Below are 19,187 nucleotides of genomic sequence, written 5' to 3'. Positions count from 1 at the left end.
TAGCATGTGCAAGGCCCTGGGTTAGATCCTCAGCACCACATAAAAATAAATAAATAAAGGTATTGTGTCCAACTATAACTAAAAAATAAATATTAAGAAAAATGGAAGGGAAGAGGCTCTTGCATCCCTAAGGATAATAAAATATAGGCAACATTAGTAGCTCAGAAATAATAATAATAAAAAAAAACCCTTAATGCCGTATAGTAGGGATTAAATGATAAACGTTGCCGTTGGATGGCCCACTGAGTTTACTTGGCACAAGTCCCCTTCAGATGCTGGACGTTCTCTTGGATGCCCTAAGAGCTGTTTTCTCAGTGGCGGGGAACCCTGACTCCATGAGAAATTCCACTCCCTCTTCGACAGCTCTACTTGTAAAAAATAATTTTTTAGAGTGACTTGCCGTCTACCATCTTGAAACTTTTATCCATTGATCCTCATTTAGTCAAAATAATAGGAGTGAATACCCTATCTTGAGCCAGACCTTCTGGTCTTCTCTCCAAAACCAATCCTAATGTTCCTGCCCTTGCTCTGCAGGGTTGTGGGGCCTGCTCAGCCCTCCAACCCTCCTGCTCAGAACGTCTTCGTAGGTGGGGTCTACCCAGAAGACAGCCTGTGAAGTGTGGCCTCCCCAAACTGTCCCTTGATGTGCTCACTAGGGATTGGCATCCTAGGCTGCAGGGACCCAGTGCTGGCTGGCCAAGGTTTCCTGTGCACTTCCTTAGGGCACGTGAAGATGCTCTTTGACACCCCCAGGCAGCATGGGTCAGTGGGCTCAGCGGGGAGATCCTGTTGAGAGGAGGAAAGAGCCCCAGAGACTCACCTGGATCTGCCCTGGACCAATGTAAAACTTCTTCAGGATATTAATGAGAAAGTGCTGGACCTCCACCCAGGGGTAGATGCTGTTGGAACCATCCAGGACAATGACGATGTCCATGTAGGTCTGGCACCCTGGGAAGTGAGGACAGGGTCATGGCTAGCCAAGGAACCAGTGTCTGCACATCTCTGATTTTCCGGATGATTGTTTAGAGGAGGACAGAAGAATTGACTGCTACCTGTGTGTTATTCCCTGGACTGAGGAGCACCTTGGGGCTCAGCATGTTTGGGGAACATGAATGATGAGTCTGGGGTTTCCTGGCTCTGTTCTACCACTCTGTGGGCTGTTTGATCAAAACAAAAAAGAAGCCTGACCACCTCTGCTCTTGATTAGGAACTGACCAGTGCCAATTGGTCAAAGCTTCCAAGGCAGGTGGCTCTCCCCATATGAGGGCCTCTTGTCATTTGCTTCACTGTAACAGGCCTCTGGCTTTCACCACTGGCAGCCCGAATGAGAGGATTTCACGTTTAGGGAGGACTAAGAATCTGGATTCTGACATCAGGTGATTTTGACTCCTGGCCTCACCACTCACTAGCTGTGTGATCTGTGGATAGTCATGTAACCTCTCAGCATCAGTTTTCTCTGCACTGAAAGAGGCATAAAAATAAATAGCAGTTGCCACGAGGAACTAGCAAGATTCTTCTAAAGGGTTGGGCACAAAGCTCAAGAAATCTTAGTTGATTCTATTTTTATTTATTTTTTAAAAGTAAATCACTGAGTTAATGTGGCAGTGACCTCATCTGGTCAAGCTCTCGGCCTTTACGTCTGAACATAAAGCTTGCTTTGTATTTTTTCATATTAATACCAAGTTAAAGGGGATAATAAAAATTAACAAAGAAAATGAATCAGACGTGGGCACTGTAACAAATATTCAAAAAAAGACTTAAAATCTAAGCAACATTTGCTGATGGTCAGGGTTACTTTGGAAGATAACATACATGATGTATCTGGGCACCTGCTTATTTCACGGTGGACCTTTCACACTGTTAGAAGGTCTTCCTTAACCATGCTGGGAGCCTGTCCTGTGTTAGCCATTCCCCGCATCCTTGCATAGTGAAAGTGTCCTGTGGAACTCCATGTTCCCAGGTAGAGGAAGGTGGTGGCTTTCAGCCCAGGGGCTTGTTGGGGCTTTGAGTTTGATGGAGCACTTGGGAAATGTTGGGTGACTGGGAGGCTCAACACCTTGCCACTGGCTTGTTGTGTACAGCTGGCAGTGACCTGACACTCTGGCCTGACTGAGCCAGATGGAGTTGTCTTTTTCCAGTTTGGTTTAGCTCAACACATTTGGACTGAGCACCTGATATGCCAGAACTCTGCCTGGCGTTGGCAGCCACGGAGGGAGACTAGACCAAATGACTTGATTTGGAGGAGTTTATGATCTCCTGGGAGGGATTAGGTTTCTTTTATTTTTAAACTATCTTTATTATTAGAATGCAATTTTTATCACTGATTTCTTTCTTACAGTTTCAATTTTTTAAAAAAAGACACCTTGGGAAGAATGCGGCTTTTGGTCTGCGGTTCCTGAACGACTCGGCTGAACACTCTCTTGGGGAGTTCCCCCGCCCTCCTCTCTCCACGCACACCAGGGCCTATCCCACACCTACTGGGTTGCAGTCTACACGGGGTGGCCTGGAGTCTGTATTTGATCAGCTGTCAGGACACTGCTGGCTGGCTGGGCCATGAGGCCTCTACCAGAGGAGGTTTAGGGAGGCTGGAATGGTCAAATTTCCATTTGCAGAGAACAGTGGCTCTAGGGACATGATGTCCCCAGTGGAAACCCACGTGCCTGATGTGGGCCTCTTCCTGTGCTCTGGCACTGCCTTTCCTGCCCTAAGAGGACTACTCGCCAGCCCCTGTTAGACTGACCCTCCTCCTTCTCCCTTCCCGAGGCCCCATCTTTCAACCCCTGACTGGCCCCATTGTTTTGGAGGGAGGCTGCCTGCAAGCAGAGGTGCTAATCCCCTCACCCTCCATAGAACGGGCAGCAGCTGCTTGGGTGAGGGTGTTTAGCACAGAGGAAACAGTAGGGCTCAGAGCCAAGGCGTCTGGGCTTTCTGGGGTGAGGTCTGAGCACCAGTTCCCCAGATTTCTTGGTGGCTGGGGAATGAGGGAAGGTTTGTTTTCCACGAAGCCCTGGGCAAGCTGTGCTGAACTCCCCGAAGCCCGGGAGAACAGATCCAGCATAATCATTGCCAAGGACCTTTCTCTACCCCATGGCTCTCCTCCTGCTGGGTGTTACTCAACACCAGGAGCATTATATGCATTACAGTCTAAGTGAATGGCGCCTGGGGACGGTCTGTGGCACGTGGCGGCCTGGCAACCCCTCTCATGCAAAGGGTCTTCGCAGTGAGGCGCCCTTGGTGCCAGGGCTGTCTTCACAACCCTAGTTCTTTCTCTCCCACCATCACACTGTAGGGGGGGCGCACCAGGAACATGATCCCACAGAGGCCCAACCAAGTGACCTGATCTTAGGTCATCCCAAGGGCTGGGGCAGGGCGGAACTAGAGTCCAACCAAATGCTGCTCTGTAGCCAGGATAACAGTGACCAGAGCTCCAAGCCTTCCAAGATTGTCCCCAGCTCAGCCCATCTGTAGATCTGAAGCCACTTACTTTGAAGAGCTGGGGCCACGGTCTTGGAGAACCGGAAATTGGAGTTGACTCGCGAGCACATCCCTGTGGTGTAGTAGGAGCTTCCACACTCATGAGACCAGAGGGGGCTGCAGGCCTGAGAAGTACAGTGCAGGCCCCTGGTCAGTGGGTGAGGCAGAGAGGGCCCGGCCCAACGGCCCAAGGTCTAGCCCCAACCTCCGTGACCCTGGACAGACATCCTTTCTCAGAGTGTCGTTGTCCCCAGGGGTGAGAGGGTCTTTGTTAAGTCTCACCATGCTTTCTCTTGCTGCAGTGTGCACCAGCTCCCTTTGTGTCAGGGGTAATGGGGAGCTACCAGTCTTGGAGTCCTCCTTTGTTGTGACTTCAAGACCTCGTTCTCCATTTTGTTATTTAGGGTGTGACTCTTCTTCCTCCAACTGCCCACCCCACCCACCACATAGGATCTAGGGAAAATCTAGGGACACTCTACAGTCATGGGAGTGGACCCTTCAAGGGTCACTAGGCAAGATCCTTTATCTGCAGAGGCCACCTGATGGTCCTTACTGGGCAATTTTCCAGGACTGGGTCCTAACAACATGCCATGCTCTTACTAGGGAAAGATGAAAAAAAAAAGGTCTTTGCTATTTCTGTAAAATTTGCACCCAAAAGCATTGATGTCACACCCTCATTGGAGGACTGAAGTGATGAGTCTCTCTCAGAGGTAGGGTTGTTAAAAATGGAAACTCAGCTCCATGCCTCCATTTTTGTCCTGCTCTCAGGACACCCCAGGCTAAGTTTTGTGCAGTAATTTCCTTCGGTTTAGGGGAGGAATTGTTCTCCCAAACCATTTCTTTAGTTAGCTTTCTTTTTAACCTACATTTAAAGATTATGATTTATCTCTGTCTTTTGTTGAAACTGCCGTCAATTATTTTGGAATAAAGGAGGGAATAAAGAATGGAAGGATGGATGGGTAGATAGAAAGACGATGGGTGAACAGCTGGGTAGATGACCGATGGACGGTGAATGAATGGGTATACAGATGGTGGATGGGTGGATGATGGATGGAAGAATGGATGTCTGAATGGAAGGGTGAGTAACTGGACTGAGGTGTAGACAGATGTGTAGATGAATGATTGGATGGATACATGAATAGAGGGGTGGATGATTGGCAGGGGTTGGACTGATGAGTGAATCGAGGAATGGATGAGTGAATGAGTTAACAAAGAATCAGGCATTTATTTATTTTAATTTCTCTTTATGGTACTGGGAATTAAATCCAAAGATGCTCTTCCACTGGGCTACATCCCCAGTCCTTTTTATTTTGAGACGGGGTCTCATTAAGTTACCCAGGCTGGCCTGGAGCTTGCAATTTTCCTGCCTCAGCCTCCTGAGTAGCTGGGGTTACAGGATTGGACTACCATATTAGGCTAAAAGCTGCTCCCAGGGAGCTCCAAGCTCCAAGAGGAGTCCTCTTAGACCTCATCCCACCTTGTGAAGTAAGTGAAATCAAGTTAGTGAGAGTGTGACAAGGAGCTTCAGGCAGAAAAGGGAGTGGAGACAAAGGCCCTAAAGGATGTGTGTGTGTGGACGGGGTGGGGCCCTGCTTTGCCTGTGGTTGGGGATCATGGAGGACCTGCCATGGAAGCATCCTAATGCCTGGTGCTGCACACCCCAGAGGTCTCATCTGCCAGCAGAAATGGACTGATGGACAAAAACAGAGAGTGACACAAGCCCCCCCATTTAAAAGTTGGGTGGTACCTTGTGTTGAACTTTCTGGGGTAATTTTTTCCTGAAATCTCCTCATGTAAGAACTATCAGGCCCAGAAGGATCCTGTTTGGAGCACCAAGCATCACCCATTATGGCAGGGAGCAGGTGCTGCCCATCAGTTTTGCCACTGAGCTCCCAGAATGTAGTCAGTGCTGGCGTGTGCTCCTGGGGTAGGGGACAGACCCCCAAGATGGCCCACTGATGTCTTTCTGTCCCCAGATCACATGTGTTACTTATTTGCTTCTCTTCCAACCAGAACCAGGAGCAGGAGCTCTGGGCACTGCTGAGTCCCCAGGGGCCTGCACTGGGCTCAGTACACTCTAGGTGCTCAAAAAGTTGTCTAAACAAATGAGCGTTTTTGCCACTGCAGCCCAGACACCTTCTTTTCTTTCTTCTTTGCTAGGACCTGTCTGTAAAACAAAACAGGAACCTCTCCCAGCCTGCCACATTCAATCCCAGATGTCCAGATGGCCTGCCATTCCACATCCCTTCCCTGGGTGGCAGTGCATCTGTGTCTCTTCATTTCTGGTTTCCCTACAGTCTTAGGTGGAATGACATGTCTTGTTTCTTTTATTCAATGTGGGATTTGGCCTCTGCCCCAGGAAACTGGCTTCCCAAGGAATGGATGGTCCCTGTCAGCGTTGGCTGTATTTATCCTTGTCCCTTTTCCGGCTGCTCTTCTACCCTGGGTATGCACACAAAGGACTCAATCCTTTTTTCTGCCTGAACTGTCCCCTCCAAACTGACACTTCCCTGGGTGTTTGGGTGTCCCCTCAGACACCCAGAAAGGCAGAAGCCTGTGGAGGGGCTTCCTCCTGCTGGGCCTGGGGTGGTGCGACTGAGGGTGGAGTTGGGTGGGGTGAGCGAGTCTGAGGTGCCCATGGGGTGTGAGGACTTTCAGTCCCCGACCTCTCCCACTCCATGCAGCAGGTCTGGGTGGGCAGGAAGGGCTGGGCAGCACAGTGGGGCAGGTGGCTCTTACCAGGAAGCTGTTGTCCTTGGGGTTGGTGGCGAGGCTCAGGCCGAGGCGCATGTTGTCCTTCCGCTCAGACACGTTGGATAGGGTGACCCTTCCTGGGGACAGGGGAGATGCTTAGCCTGCAGCCCCCTCCTGCCCACCCTCCGCCCAGAGCTGCTGCTTCTGCTGCTGCTGGTCCCTGAGGAGCCTGGGTCCCCTTGCTCCCCAGACACGATCTCATTCCTTCCTCACAGGTCCCTGGGAGATGTGCAAACTGAGTCTCAGAGAGGCCAAGCAATGGTTGAAGATCACACAGTAAACCCACGGCAGAGCCTTCCTCCAGTCCAGGCCTTCTCCTCTACCAGTCATCTGACTGGGCCCCAACGTCCCCCTGTGCCCACCCCAAACACACCATGGTGCCCACTGAGGTAGCGTCCCTTCCACCGACACTTGCCAACCCTGGTCCTGCTCTTTCAGGCTCCCTTCTCTGCTCATCTGCCAAAGTGACAGAGGGTGATGGAGAGATTCCCTCTCACAAGGACAACTGGACAGGAGACTTCTGGAGCTTTCTAGGCCTTGCAGTCTGTATCTGACTGCCAAGTGGGATACTCCGGGAAAGGGCTATCATCCTGCCAGGTGTAGGCAGAAGGTTGGCTGTGGTGGATTAGAACCAAAAACAATTACATCAGTTAGGGTTTTCTGGATCCTTCTGTCAAGATACTGAAGGGAAGAAACATGAGCTTGAATCCCCCAGAAGTGGTGTGTGTGTGTGTGCGCGCGCACGCACACTGACAGGAAGAGAGAGGGCGGGGCTGGAGTGTGTCAGTCCTGACCTGCTGCCAGGAGAGACCTCGTGTCTTCCCTGCACGGGGGCTTTGGGACCCTCCACTCAGAATAGTTTGTGTTCTGCTTTGTGGGTGACTATAGGTATAAAGAGGTGGCCTGTCACCCAGGGGCACAGGTCAGCAAGGACTGGCAGGGCAGGCCCTGGGGGTGGGGCAGACACGTGACTGCCCTGTGGCCAGAGGGTGGGGGCAGCAAGTTTGTTATTTCTTTCCTTGGGTTTCCCTCAGTTTTCAGCGAGGCTCTTAGGAAATCAAATCCAGCCCCCTCGGCTGTGCTGAGCGACTGGGATTGTTTTCTTTTTTGTCTGTGCAAACAGGCCAGAGAGGAAGTGAGAGGAGCACCCTGGGGGTCTGAGGCGCCTGGTCCCCCCTGAGCTCTGCACACACCTGCCTGCCTGGGACCTCCTCTTGTCCTGGGGGGTCCCGGTGGTACCCTGGCCATCTTACAGGTAAGGAAGTCAAAGGACGGAAAGTGTCGGGGGCTTCCACAGGGTCACTCCCTGGTAGATAGAGTGGGGACTTGAGCCCAGTCACAGGAGGTCACGCCCTCAGTTTACTCCCCACCTGACGGCCTCGGCCTCACGGTGGCAGTGGGGACCGCAGAGGAGGCTCCAAGATCTACCCGGGGAAACTCCAGCCCAGCCGGCGAGGAGGAGTCTGCCCTCGGTCTGTGGAGGGGCCTCGTCACCCTCCCTGCTGCCTTCTCTCCTTCCTCTGCCCTGGGACTGAAGTCCATGCTGAGGTGGCACTGCCAGGGGCAGAGGGCATGGGGAAAGACCACTGTGCTGGAGGAAGGGGACTCAGGTCCCAGCACTGCTTCCTCCTGCTTCTACAAATGGAGAGACGGGTGCCCTCTTCTGCAGGTCTGGGGAAGGTCCCCTGGCAGAAGCCCCTGCCTTCATGGGGTCTGCCTTCCAGCATCAAGTCACCTCCTCCACCTGGTCCCTCACTGAAGACCCTGACTTCATCCAGGTGCGGAGGGAGGGCTGCCAAGGGAGAGGCTCGATCACACTGACGTGTGAGTGACTGACAGGCCACCGAGCTTTCCCTGGAGACAGAAGAACTCTTGGCTCAGGACCGCCCAGTGCCTGGAGAGGCCGGGGAAACCCAGGACTCAGGCGCCCCAGCCTTGGTTTTCCACTGTGGGATAAACTGGCAGATGGTCTTTCTGCCCTGCATTTTTTTTTCTCAGCAGGAGAGAGAGAACCATCCTTCAAATGAAGACAGTTTTCCTCCATCCCAACTCACTTTGCTCCTCACTACCTCCTGGGCTTGTGCCCCAGCTCAGAAATGTTTTCCAGGGTTTTATGTCTCTTTCTCCTTCTGGAGGGAAATGGGGTTCACATTGGAAGACAGAGCAATAGGCAGAACAAAATGATTAGTTCTGTGCCCATACCTTGCCTGTCCCAGGAGCTTCTCACAGTGGCCTGAGTCCTGAGTACAGTGTCCACCTCTTCCACCCCCTCCTTTGTTCCCTCTGCACCAACTTCATAAATGGCCTTTCTTTGCATTCTCCAATGGAGCAAACTAACTCCTACCTCATGGCCTTTGTACTTGCTCTCCCTCTGTCTGGAATACTTCACCGCCATCTTACTCCTTCTCACTGTTAGGCCTTTGCTTAAATATTACCTGTTGAGAAAGGCCTTCCCTGCCTGACCACTTCCTGGCTTATTGTACAGCATTTATTCCATCTAAAATTATCCTGCTTTGTAATTTGTCTATTTATGCATTGTCCCTTCCCAGTAGGGCCCTTGGCTTCTCATTCCTTGCTGCATCCCAATAACTAACAAGCACAGTGCTTCGTACCTATTAATACTCATTAAAGGTAGAGGGGCAGAGGGGCCGGGGCTGGAGCTCAGTGGTGGAGCGCTTGACTAGCGTAATTGAGGCCCTGAGTTTAATCTCAAGCTCTAAAAAAAAAAAAAGGTTGAGGGCAGAGTAGACCTGGAACAGACCCTAGGGTTGTTGAATTCACCCTGCCCACTTTACATATGAGCAAATTGAGGCTCAGAGAGAGGCTGTGAGCTCCCGGGCCTCACAGCAAACAGCTTGGATAGCTGGAAGGGGAAGCCCACCTGGGTCCCTTCAGATGACCAGACCGGAGGCTACCAGCCAGGCTCCCTCCCCTCCTCTGCTGACTCACTGCAGAGCTGGGTTCTGAACTTCCCACCCATGGTGCTGACCCAGATGTGGACGGCAGGGGCCTCCAGCACCATGTGACAGGCAGCTGGCCACCCGGGGATCTGATTGATTCTTGGGCTTTTCCTCTTGTTCATCTGCTAACTCTCTAGTCTCCGGCACGTCCTCTGGCACGTCCTCCTGCAGGCCCTGCTGCCCTCCTGTCCTCCACCCCCAGGGACACCATGGGATGCTCTAGGGCAGAGGCACCTCCTGGAAGAGTAGGATGGGGAGGTCCAGCATCCTGGCCCTGGGGAAGGCCAGTTCTCCAGGTGGGGGGGTGCCTAGAGCTGCAGTTTCTCAGTCCACAGGAGACGGGTCCCTTCTGAGGGTAGAGCCATGGCCTGCCTGGTCTGACTTTTAGGACAAAATGGAAGTACTTTAGTGGATACACATGGTGCAACCCAGTGGATTCTGAGGGCTCTGGAGACTGTGGCTGCTCCCAGCATCTCCTGTCCTCCTGCTCCAGAATAGGCCTGAGAGCACTTTGGTAGGAAAAGCCTTTGTTCAGAAAGGCAGTAATGTTCAGTGGTTAGTACAGCCAAAGATGGTGGACTGGAGTCCAGGCCCTGCTGTGCGCTCACTGGGCAACGTGGGACAGGTGCCCTCACTTTAAGTGCTATCGCTCTGTCTTCTGTCCAATAGTTCCATCTCAGATGGGTGTTGAGGGGGTTAAGTGAACCAAAATACCTTAAAAGTGCCCACACATGGTGGACATTATCTAAGATCCTTGAGTGTCAGCTACTGCTGTTAGTATTTCAAAATCAGAAAGAAGACAGGAAATGGTTTTCTCCCACTGGGAGAGAAAACTCAAAGAGCCGCAGCCTTGGACACCAGAGGCCTGGCTTCGAAGCCCATCTGGCCCTGATAAGCCACGTGACTGAGGGGACTTGCTTCCTCCCCAGGCTTTGGCTTCCTCCTCTGTAATATCAGGGCAGTGAGAACAGCCAGGGCCACTCATGGGACAGCTGAGAGGAGCCGGGGGACCGTGAGCATGGACACGCCTCAGAGCTTGCTCCACACTGGATGAGGCGGTCTCTTTGAGAAGAGAGCAGCGGCCACACTTACCCAGGTTGAGCTTGGTGCAGTTCCCCTGGATCACTGGACACTTGTACACATCTCCTGTCTTCTGTTGGCCATTGGTTTCCAAAGGGGCGCCCACCACCAGCCTGCAGAGGAAGGGGAGAAAGCAGAGGTGCTGGGGAGGCAGGGCGGGGAGGAGGCCTGGAGCAGCAGCCATGGGCCAACCCTCAGGCCTGGACCACGATCCAGCTTCCCTGGGGTCTGGAGATGCAGAGAGGAAGGCCACACAGGCCCTGTGACAAACAAGAGGGGCAAGTCCCTGCCCAAGGAGTGGGTGCTGGTGGGGCCGGGTGTTCACAGGTGACTAGGAGTTTGTCAAGTGGAGAGGTGGGTCGAGGTGGTCGTGCTGCCGAGGAATGATGCTTTTGGAGCCAGAGTCTTGCCCATCTGTCACTATCTGTCACTATCAGCAGGGCCCTTGTTCATCTCACCAGGGAATCTGTCAGCTGGGCTGTGAGAGGTTGGGCACGTTGCTCAGTGGTCACTGTATCTTTGCTCAGGTGGACAAGGCAGCCGGAAGGTGGAGGGGTGGCCAGGGAGGCCTGCTAATTGGGGCTTCTGCTTGGGCCTTCACCTTTGTGAACTTGTGGGGAGGAAAGGGGTTTGCAGATGGAACAAAATTAAGGACCTAGAGTTGAGGTCACCCTGGATTATCCAGGTGGCCCCTAAATCCAATGACAGGTGTCTTTATGAGGGACACAGAATAGAAGTACATGAGAAGGCCAAGTGAAGATGGAAGGACATAGCTGGACTGCTGCCACATGCCAAGGGGTGCCTGGAGCCCCCAGAAGCTGAAGAACTGAGGAAGGATTCTCCCCGGGGGCCTCAGGAGGTGGGCAGAGGGGCTACTGCTTCGGTTTTGACCTCCAGGTCTGTGAGAGAAGACATTTCTGTTGTTCTAAACCATTTCATTTGTGCACATTTATTGCAGCAGCCACAGGAGACAAATGATCTTTGTACATATTTCTAGGGAATAGTGATTAGTCACTTTTTCCTCGCCTGGCTGAGCCCTAGAGGCAGGGCCTGGGAGGAGAAGCCCATGACCCTGGACTGTGGACTCACCTTTGAGGTCAGGGAGATGTCTACCTTGGACAGCCCCCTCCACTATCATCTCCAGGGCCCAGAAGGCAGCACCATCAGGAAGGCCACAGGAGTCCTAGTCTGACCTGAAGGAAAGCCTCCAGCTCATGAGGGTCCTCTGGCACACCCAGAGCCCTCCAGGACACGGGTGCCGGCCGGCTCTCTGTTCAGGCCTTAATGGTCAATAGTGACTGGAGAGGGTACTCTTTCCCGGGGACAGCAGTGCTGTGATGGCATGGCTGCCACACTCACGATGGCCCCAGGAGGCTCCTAGTTCCAGGGGTGAAGAAGAGATAGGTGGAGTTGGGGACAGAGGGACCAGGGAGACATTCCAGAGTCCTGTAAACAGTGTTCTCTTGGTAGTTGCTTGCTACCCGTCACGTGGCCCAAAGAAAAGTCCCTCAGCTGTTTTCTGGCTTAGGATGGTTGAGAGGAGATGGCCACAGGCTCAGGAGCACAGGACGTAAGTAGCTTCTCGTGGTCAGACGCCTTATGCCCCCACCCCTGCCCAGCTCAGGGCGCGAGGAAAGGAAGCCTGGTTCCAAGGGGAGATCGACAGAACTCTGTTTGAAATTAAGTGTCTGTGAAATAAGAACTGAGGTTTCTCCCCTGGGCAGCCAGATAATGACAGAGTCTAAATATAGCCCCTTATTAAACATGCCTATTTTTGACTGGCAGGAATTAATTGGACCTATAAAATCTGTTTGTCTAGATGACATGATTTTTGGCTACTTATTTCTGGGAGTGATTGTGTCACGGTCAAGCCTGCTCCATTCTTTCCAGAGAGGTGTGGGGGTGGGGAGAGAGAGAGAGAAAGAGGGGGGGAGAGGAGGGGAGGGAGGGGGGAGAGGAGGGGAGGGAGGGGGAGAGAGAGAGAGAGAGAGAGAGATCTGCCAGTAAAGAAGCTTGAGCCAGCGTGTTGGCCCAGGCTATACTCCCAGTAGACTAAGGCAGGGGGATTGCAAGTTCCAGGGCAGCCTGGGCAACTTAGCCTGTTCCTGTTTCAAAAAATAAAATGGATGGTGTTGTGGCTCAGTGGTAGAGCACCCTGGGTTCAACCCCCAGTTCCACTTTACAAAAAAAGCAGTCAAGCAAGGGCTCCTCGCTAGCTTTTCCAGCTGCTTCCATCTTTAAGGTCCCCCTGACAGGTGGCTGAGTCCTCCGCTGGCTGGTGGTGCTTTCTGAACAGAGTGTCTCCAAGGAGCACCTCAGGGTGTCTCTGGGAGCCTTGGCGTTTCTTGTTCTAAATCAGAAAAGCCACTGCTGTCTTCTGACCCAGCCTGGCGAGGGAGGGATCCTCACAGCTCTTCTCTGTAAAGCGGACCTCTGAGGCCCCTGTGGCCTGCTTGGAGGGACCCCGTAGAGGGTGAGGTCCTTGGGCTAGGAGTCCAGGAGCGGGGTCTTCCTCCCAGCCTGTCCCTAGCTTGCTGAGTGGTCTTGAGAAATCACTGAATTTTTTGACCTTGGTTTTCCTGGCTCTGAAGTTGGGTGAGTGATTCCGGTCCCGCCATCCTCCCAGGAAGACTGTGGAAAGCCACGGTGTTAGGAGGCATGGGGCTAGCAGGGCCACGTCTGGGAAAGTTATACGTAAGACTGGTGGCTTCCTGGAGGAAACCTGTCCCGGCAGTGGGCAAGATGGGACCATCTGGCAGCATATCCACCAAGTCACTATGACCCCAAGTTTGTAACAGGACAGGGCTTTGTCCTTCTCAAAGAACAAAGGCTGCTCCCAAGTCCCATCTCCATTCCCCCAGACTCATTTCTCTGGGGCTCCTTGGCACTTTCTGGGGGAGCAGGGCAGGGCTTACTCTACCCACAATATAGATGTAGAAACCGAAGCCCCAAGAGGGAGCCGGCCGAGGTCCCTGGGTTCACTTGTGGCCAGGCTGAGACTGGAGCTCTTGTGGGACAGCTTCCCCTGCATTGCCCCAAATGTTCCTTTGTTGTGAAGGGAGGCCGGGGTCAGCCCTCCTCCCCATTCAGGGGTGTGGGCATTACGTGTGTCTGTCGGGCTTGAGGTTTGGAGGGTATGATTCAGTCTCACTTTGAGGGGATAACTGCTGCAGCACAGGGAAAATGTCCACGTCACCGCCAAGACCAGCCAAATGGTTCCTGGGGTCTGGCAGCCCCTGCTACCCCCTGTGGCTCAGCCTCATGCAGCCACCGCAGCCCCAGGGCCTGTGGTGCCTCTTGCCCGCTGGACACCCAATCTCTTCTGGCATGGGCACCAGGCAACGCAGCGAACCCTGCAGGTCGCGGTGGGCATGGGGCCCTGTCCACGGGCTCTGTGCTTGAGTCATGGCTGCGGGCTCTTGAGCTTCCTGTGAAGGCACAGGGAGGCGGTGCTGGCTGATGGCGAACTGGCAGCGGCATTTCAGCCTCGGCTCTGCAGCAGGGCCTCACCAAGGGAGGAGGCTCACCATGGAGGGTGGAGGGGGCCACCTGAGGAAGCTGCACATGGTCCCGCCAGGAGCTGGGCTCTGTGGCTCTCAGCAGGACACAGGCTGAGAGAAGGAGCCCCGAGCCTGTGCGGCTCAGGTGAATTCTTCCTGTCCTGAGCGCCATCCTTCCAGGCATGTTTGGTGGTCAGCTTTTAAAATTACAATCTTCTGTCATAAAAAAGAGGTGACACGCACTCCCATGCTATGTGTAAATGTATATGTCAGTGTCAATGTGCACCTAGCTCAGGTTGGACCAGTTTTATCTGCCAGCTAGAGTGATGGTAGCATTGAGGGCATGTGACTCCAGTAATCCCGGTCAGAGTGAAGCTCAGGACTTGTGCTTAGGACACAGGGGCCACGCTGGTCTTTTTCTCTGGGTGCTGTGGTGGGTAGATGCAAGGCCTGGACTGATGGCAGCCACCCTGTGAGGATGAGGGGTGTGAGCTGACACTGAGTGTGGGAGGAGAAGGAACTGGAGACCTGCTGAGATCGTAACCCCTTGGATGAGAGTACACTGGAAGTTCACATTGCTGCTCAATGTCAAAGATATAAGGGCAGCAACTACCATTAACTGCGTAAGGGTTTGGATTGGGTTTGCATGTATTATAACTAAAAATTCCTAACTTTTGAGTGTCAAAGGAAAAGAAAACCCATGTAGCTAGAAGTATCTTTAGAAATCCCAGGTATTACCATGCTGCTCATCCCCCACACCATCCCACCCTAGGTTCACCCAGCGGGATCACCGACACCAAGCACGTGATTTCTCTATGTTTCACTGAATGTGTAAAACTGTCCCCTGCCCACCGCCCAGCCTCAGGGGAACAGAAGCCCCTTTGTTCTGTGAGCATCCCACTTACAACAGCCACTTGGACAGGGTACCCTGCGCTCCAGATGTTTCTAGTTACCCGGTAACTGGCCGGGAGACTGAGAGCTGGGGGAAATTTCCTTGGGCCAACCTTGAACGAGGGCCCAGAGGGCATCCAGGGCCCAGAGCGAGGAAGTGCTGGGTCCCAGACCTCGGTGCTGGCACAGCTGTGCTACTGCTTGGTGTCCTCTCAAGGGGTGCTTCCTCTAGCCGCACAGGGTGGAGAGCCGAGGTGGGGCTGGAGCTCCAGGCCCTGCCAGGCCCCTTATTGGTCGTGTCTGGTGAGGCAGGTGTGAGCCCGGTCTTTCCCCAGCAGACCGGAGACACCTGAGGCCGCAAGCACTGAAGGCCACGGGATGTTGGGGAAAGACCACCTGCCTCTGCAGTTGGTCCTGAGCTGGGAGGTGGGCAGGGGGCTGCCTAGGAAGGGCAAAGACGTGGGCTTAGCCCCCTTCCTGGATAGTCTCGTGGTTCGTCCCTGTGAGGCCTGACTCTCACATTCCGAGAAATTCAGGGATCACTGATGATCCATTTCACTTTAATGACTCACGTTCTGCGCAGCTCAGAAGCCATGGGTTTTAATGACCAGGACAGCTGTGAGGCTGGCAGGGCGATTGTGCCTGAGGCTCCGGAGGGGCTGTAACCAGCCTGCGGAGGGCCGGTCCAGAGCTGGGCTCCACGCGCAGTGCTCTTTCACCCTAGGGAACAACCTGGAGGCTCAGGGGCCCAGCCTGGGGACACTGCCCTCTGCCAAGCCAGCTGGGCGTCCTCGGGGCCTGGCTCTTCTCCTCTCCCATCACCTGTGGCTCACCCAGCCCCTCCCCCGCTGCTCAAACCCACACCAGGCCTTTTGTCTCGTGTCTCTCCTGGCTTCATTTCTCCTTTTCTGAAATCAGATAGGGGCACTGGGGAGGGGGTTTTGCTCAGGCAAGAGCTCCAGGGAACAAAGGAGAGACTATTCCTTGCTCTCTCCCACTCTCTCCATGGAAAATGTAATCTCCTCCAGCCAGTGGGAGCCGGTGGCTAATGCGTTCAAGATGGTGCCGGGCAGCGCTGAGCACAGCAAGCCGGGGCCTGCGCACGGGGGCTTGCGGGCACTGGCTGGGGCTCCTGTGTGCAGGGGGAGCCTGCTGGGGACCGAGGGCCTTGCTGGGCTGGAAGAAGCAGGGCTTCTGCAGGCCTTGGCTCAGATACCTGGCAAGGCCTAGAGTGCTGGTGTCAAGGAAAATGGGGACCCTCCCTCTGTCAGCACTACACTCCCTGCTTCTGTAAAACCCTCATCGCAATGGAAATCCTGTGTGAGTGTTTTCAACAAACATATGTGATGGTTGATTGTATGTCAACTTGACTAGGCCATAGGGTACCCGGGTCAAACATCATGGGGAATTTCCATGAAAGTCTTTGGTACTAACATTTAAATCTGTAGACTGAGTCAAGCAGATCGCCTGCTCTAAGGTGGGTGGGCCTTACCCAATCAGTTGAAGTCACGCTAGACTGAAAGGGATTCTGCCCACCTGACTGCAACTGAACTGGGAGGTCAGACTTTCCCTGCCTTTGCACTTGAATGGAAACAGCTTTCCCGGATCTCAAGGCTGCCAGTCTTTGGAGTGGACTCCACCATCCACGGATGATGGTCTTGCCAGCCTCTGTATTCACTTGAACCAATTCCTTATAGTAAATCTCTTCCCATACACTTACACAGTTTCTCTGGATTGCTCTTAGGAAATTCCCATTGTAGTCTTATATTCCAAGGGTTTTCTATGAATCATTTTGTGTGGCTGACTATTCCCACCCTCCGTCATTCGTTGATTCCTGAACATATACTGAGCCCTCAGTACTGCACCCAGCACTGGCAGGATGGTGACCGGGACACCCTCCCTGCCTTCAGGGGGCCTCCGGGTCGATATAGGGACAGACGGGCAGCCGGTAATCACAACCAGCAGTGGAGGTCACAGAGGCTCCCAGACCAGAGGTATCAGCCTCCCTGGGAGGCTGTGGGACAGGCCCCAGCCTGGGCTCCAGCCCAGACCACCGTGGAACCCGGACCTGGAGGCGGGCCCAGTGTCTCTGTTCCTGCAGCCCTCCAGAGACGCTGAGGCACACTTGAGCCTGAGAAGCATGGGCGGGCGCACTCGGGGACACGGTCACGGTGGCCCATGCTGGGCCCAAGGCCCTGAATTCCCACCTCTCTCCACGCTTTTGAGGCCCTTAGCACCTCACTGCTGAGCGCTTCTCCGCCCCACTTTCACCCTGCGCCCAGACGGGGCCTTCTCGGTCACCCCTTAGGTCCAAGGACACCTCCCCAAAGAGGACTTTCTACCTCCTGTCACTCCCATGTCACTGCCCGCCTCACCTTAGCACTGGGCCCAGCTGCTGGGTTCTCCACATGCTCTTCATCTGGGTGGCAAGGAGCCAGGACCCTGCCCGTCAGGTTTCTCCTGCAGGCACCCCACTCCACAGCAGCACCGGGCACACAGTAGGGCCTTCAGTAGAGCTGTCGTGGGATGAGCCAGTCATCTGGCTTAGAGGTGACTGTAACCGCATGGTCTGAAGTTTGGGACCACGGACCATGGGGTACTTTTGTCCCAACCCCTGGGGCCCATCTGGGAGAGTGGGGCAGGCTCTAGTGGAGGAACCAAAGAGGCCACACTGAGGCCGGAAACAAACTGCCCTGGGCCTCAGTGTCCTCATCTGCCAAATGGGGCTGCTTACCCTCTGGGGTTCCGAAGGAAGTGGTTCCTAGCCTGGCTGGTCATCAGAATTGATCCCCCCCGGAGAGTGACAAATGCAAGTTCCCGTGCCTGCCTCCAGAGGGTTCTGACCCTCTGGAGGGACAGGAGCCCCTCTGTTGTGGGGTGGAGCACTTCTGAACTCCCTCTGGGCTCTGACTCCAGCTCTGTCCTCTGTTGTCCTGAAGTGGTCCTCCGTTGGTTTTATTTACTCATCTTTCAATATTTCTCTTGGTCAAAGGAAACGTGTAAGAAATACCTACATCCGTTAACTGGTTCCAACATTTTAAAAGCAGGATTCAATTATTTTCCGATTATAAAGGTGATCAGTGTTTGCTGTTCAGCATTCACGCTGCAGATCTGTGCGAAGTCAAACCAGAAAGGCTCCACCTGGCCTTCCCCGCCAGCCCATCAGAAACCGCCACGAGCAGCACGGGGTGGGGACGATCATCTGATGACGTGCAGGACAGGAAATCTGGAATCACACTACAGCCATAGCTCCAAAACACACTTTCCTCAATTGGTTATTATTTTGGGGGGTTACTGGGGATTAAACCCAGGGGCACTTGGCCACTGAGCCCCATCCCCAGCCTTATTTTGTACTTTATTTAGAGACAGGGTCTCACTGAATTGCTCAGAGCCTCACTTTTGCTGAAGCTGGCTTTGAACACGCCATCCTCCTGCCTCAGCCTCCCAAGCTGCTGGGATGACAGGCGTGTGTCAGTGTGCCCGGCCCACTTGGTTATTTTTCACAAGGACACCTTTTCGCATCAGTTTATGTCCATGACACCCTGTGACAAGGCCCCTGCTGTGGACCCCACTCCAATCTTTCTGGGGGTGAGGGGTCCTAACCGTCGAGGACCCCCAATAGCCCAGGCCTGCTTCCCAGCTCCTCCTCACGGGGTCTTTCTAATGGCAGATCACACCACGGACGGTGCCAGCCAAGGAGTGGCTGTTTGCCGGGGTGAGGACAGAGCGAGGAGTGTCCACAGTGCAAGGTCCCTTAGTCAGAGAGAGGGAGGGAAGGACAGAGGGGACGCGTGGGCTGGTGCTGCAGCCCCAGGTATCAGGAGGGGCCGGTCTGAGACATCACACAGCCCCGCCTGCTTCAGAGAGGTGCCCGGCGTCTACTTTAAAGCACTGTCCTGTTGACGGGGACTCCGATGGTTTCGGCCTTTCCCTATTGACAGCTGTTTAAGGGACCTCAAGACGTCCTTCTGTGACACAAGCCTTCCGTCAACGCAGATCAGTGAAAACGCTCCCCGGCACCATTAGCTGTGTGCAGCCCAAGACTCGCGGGTACAGAGCCCACGCACAGTGGTCACTCCAAGGGCTGGGCCTTGTGTCTGGGGTACGCGCCTGTTGACAAGTCGATGTCACTGACATTGATCTCACAAGCCTGGCTCTCTGGTTTGCTCCTGGCAGCTTTGGGGTCCACCTCAGCTTACAGCCATTTCCCCTAAACTGCAGCAGTACTTAAAGGGACAGAAGAGGGAAGAGTGAGGGGGCCACCGTACAGCCTGTCCTAACCCAGGTGGAGAGAAGCACCTGACCCTCTGCTGTGAGGAACGGGAGGCGCCAGCTTGTGCCATCTCATCAAACGGCGTCACCCACTCTGCACCTCTCCCCATGCCAGGCTCATGTGCATTCTCAACAGGCCCCCGATGGCCTCTGTGCATGAGTCCCCTCATCCCGGACTTTCTGAGGGAACCTGCCCCTCGGAGCCTCTTCCTCCAGGAAGCTTTCCTTGATCTCTCCTCCAACAGCTCCCTCAGTT

General features: G+C 54.0%; 1 protein-coding gene and 1 long non-coding RNA gene across 2 annotated transcripts in view; one reads left to right on the top strand and one right to left on the bottom strand.

Annotated features, from left to right (window-relative positions):
• The window catches only part of ITGA11 (integrin subunit alpha 11), a 118,185-nt gene that overhangs the window by 55,819 nt on the left and 43,179 nt on the right, over positions 1-19,187 (bottom strand). The window contains exons 3-6 of the mRNA XM_081293135.1: positions 10,281-10,381; positions 6,214-6,305; positions 3,485-3,599; positions 821-948 (exon numbers count right to left, since the gene is read on the bottom strand). Coding sequence (XP_081149261.1) covers positions 821-948; positions 3,485-3,599; positions 6,214-6,305; positions 10,281-10,381 — 436 coding nt within the window. The remainder of the gene's footprint in view (positions 1-820; positions 949-3,484; positions 3,600-6,213; positions 6,306-10,280; positions 10,382-19,187) is intronic.
• Positions 7,003-19,187, top strand: part of LOC308648416 — a 42,032-nt gene continuing 29,847 nt past the window's right edge. Inside the window, exon 1 of the long non-coding RNA XR_014021824.1 lies at positions 7,003-7,483. This is a non-coding gene — a long non-coding RNA (uncharacterized lncRNA). The remainder of the gene's footprint in view (positions 7,484-19,187) is intronic.

Source organism: Spermophilus citellus, assembly GCF_964194105.1.
Source record: "Spermophilus citellus genome assembly, chromosome: 4".
NCBI classification, from domain to species: Eukaryota; Metazoa; Chordata; class Mammalia; order Rodentia; family Sciuridae; genus Spermophilus; species Spermophilus citellus.
The sequence above is the reverse complement of the archived record's forward strand: the minus strand, read 5'-3'. Positions and strand labels throughout refer to the sequence as shown.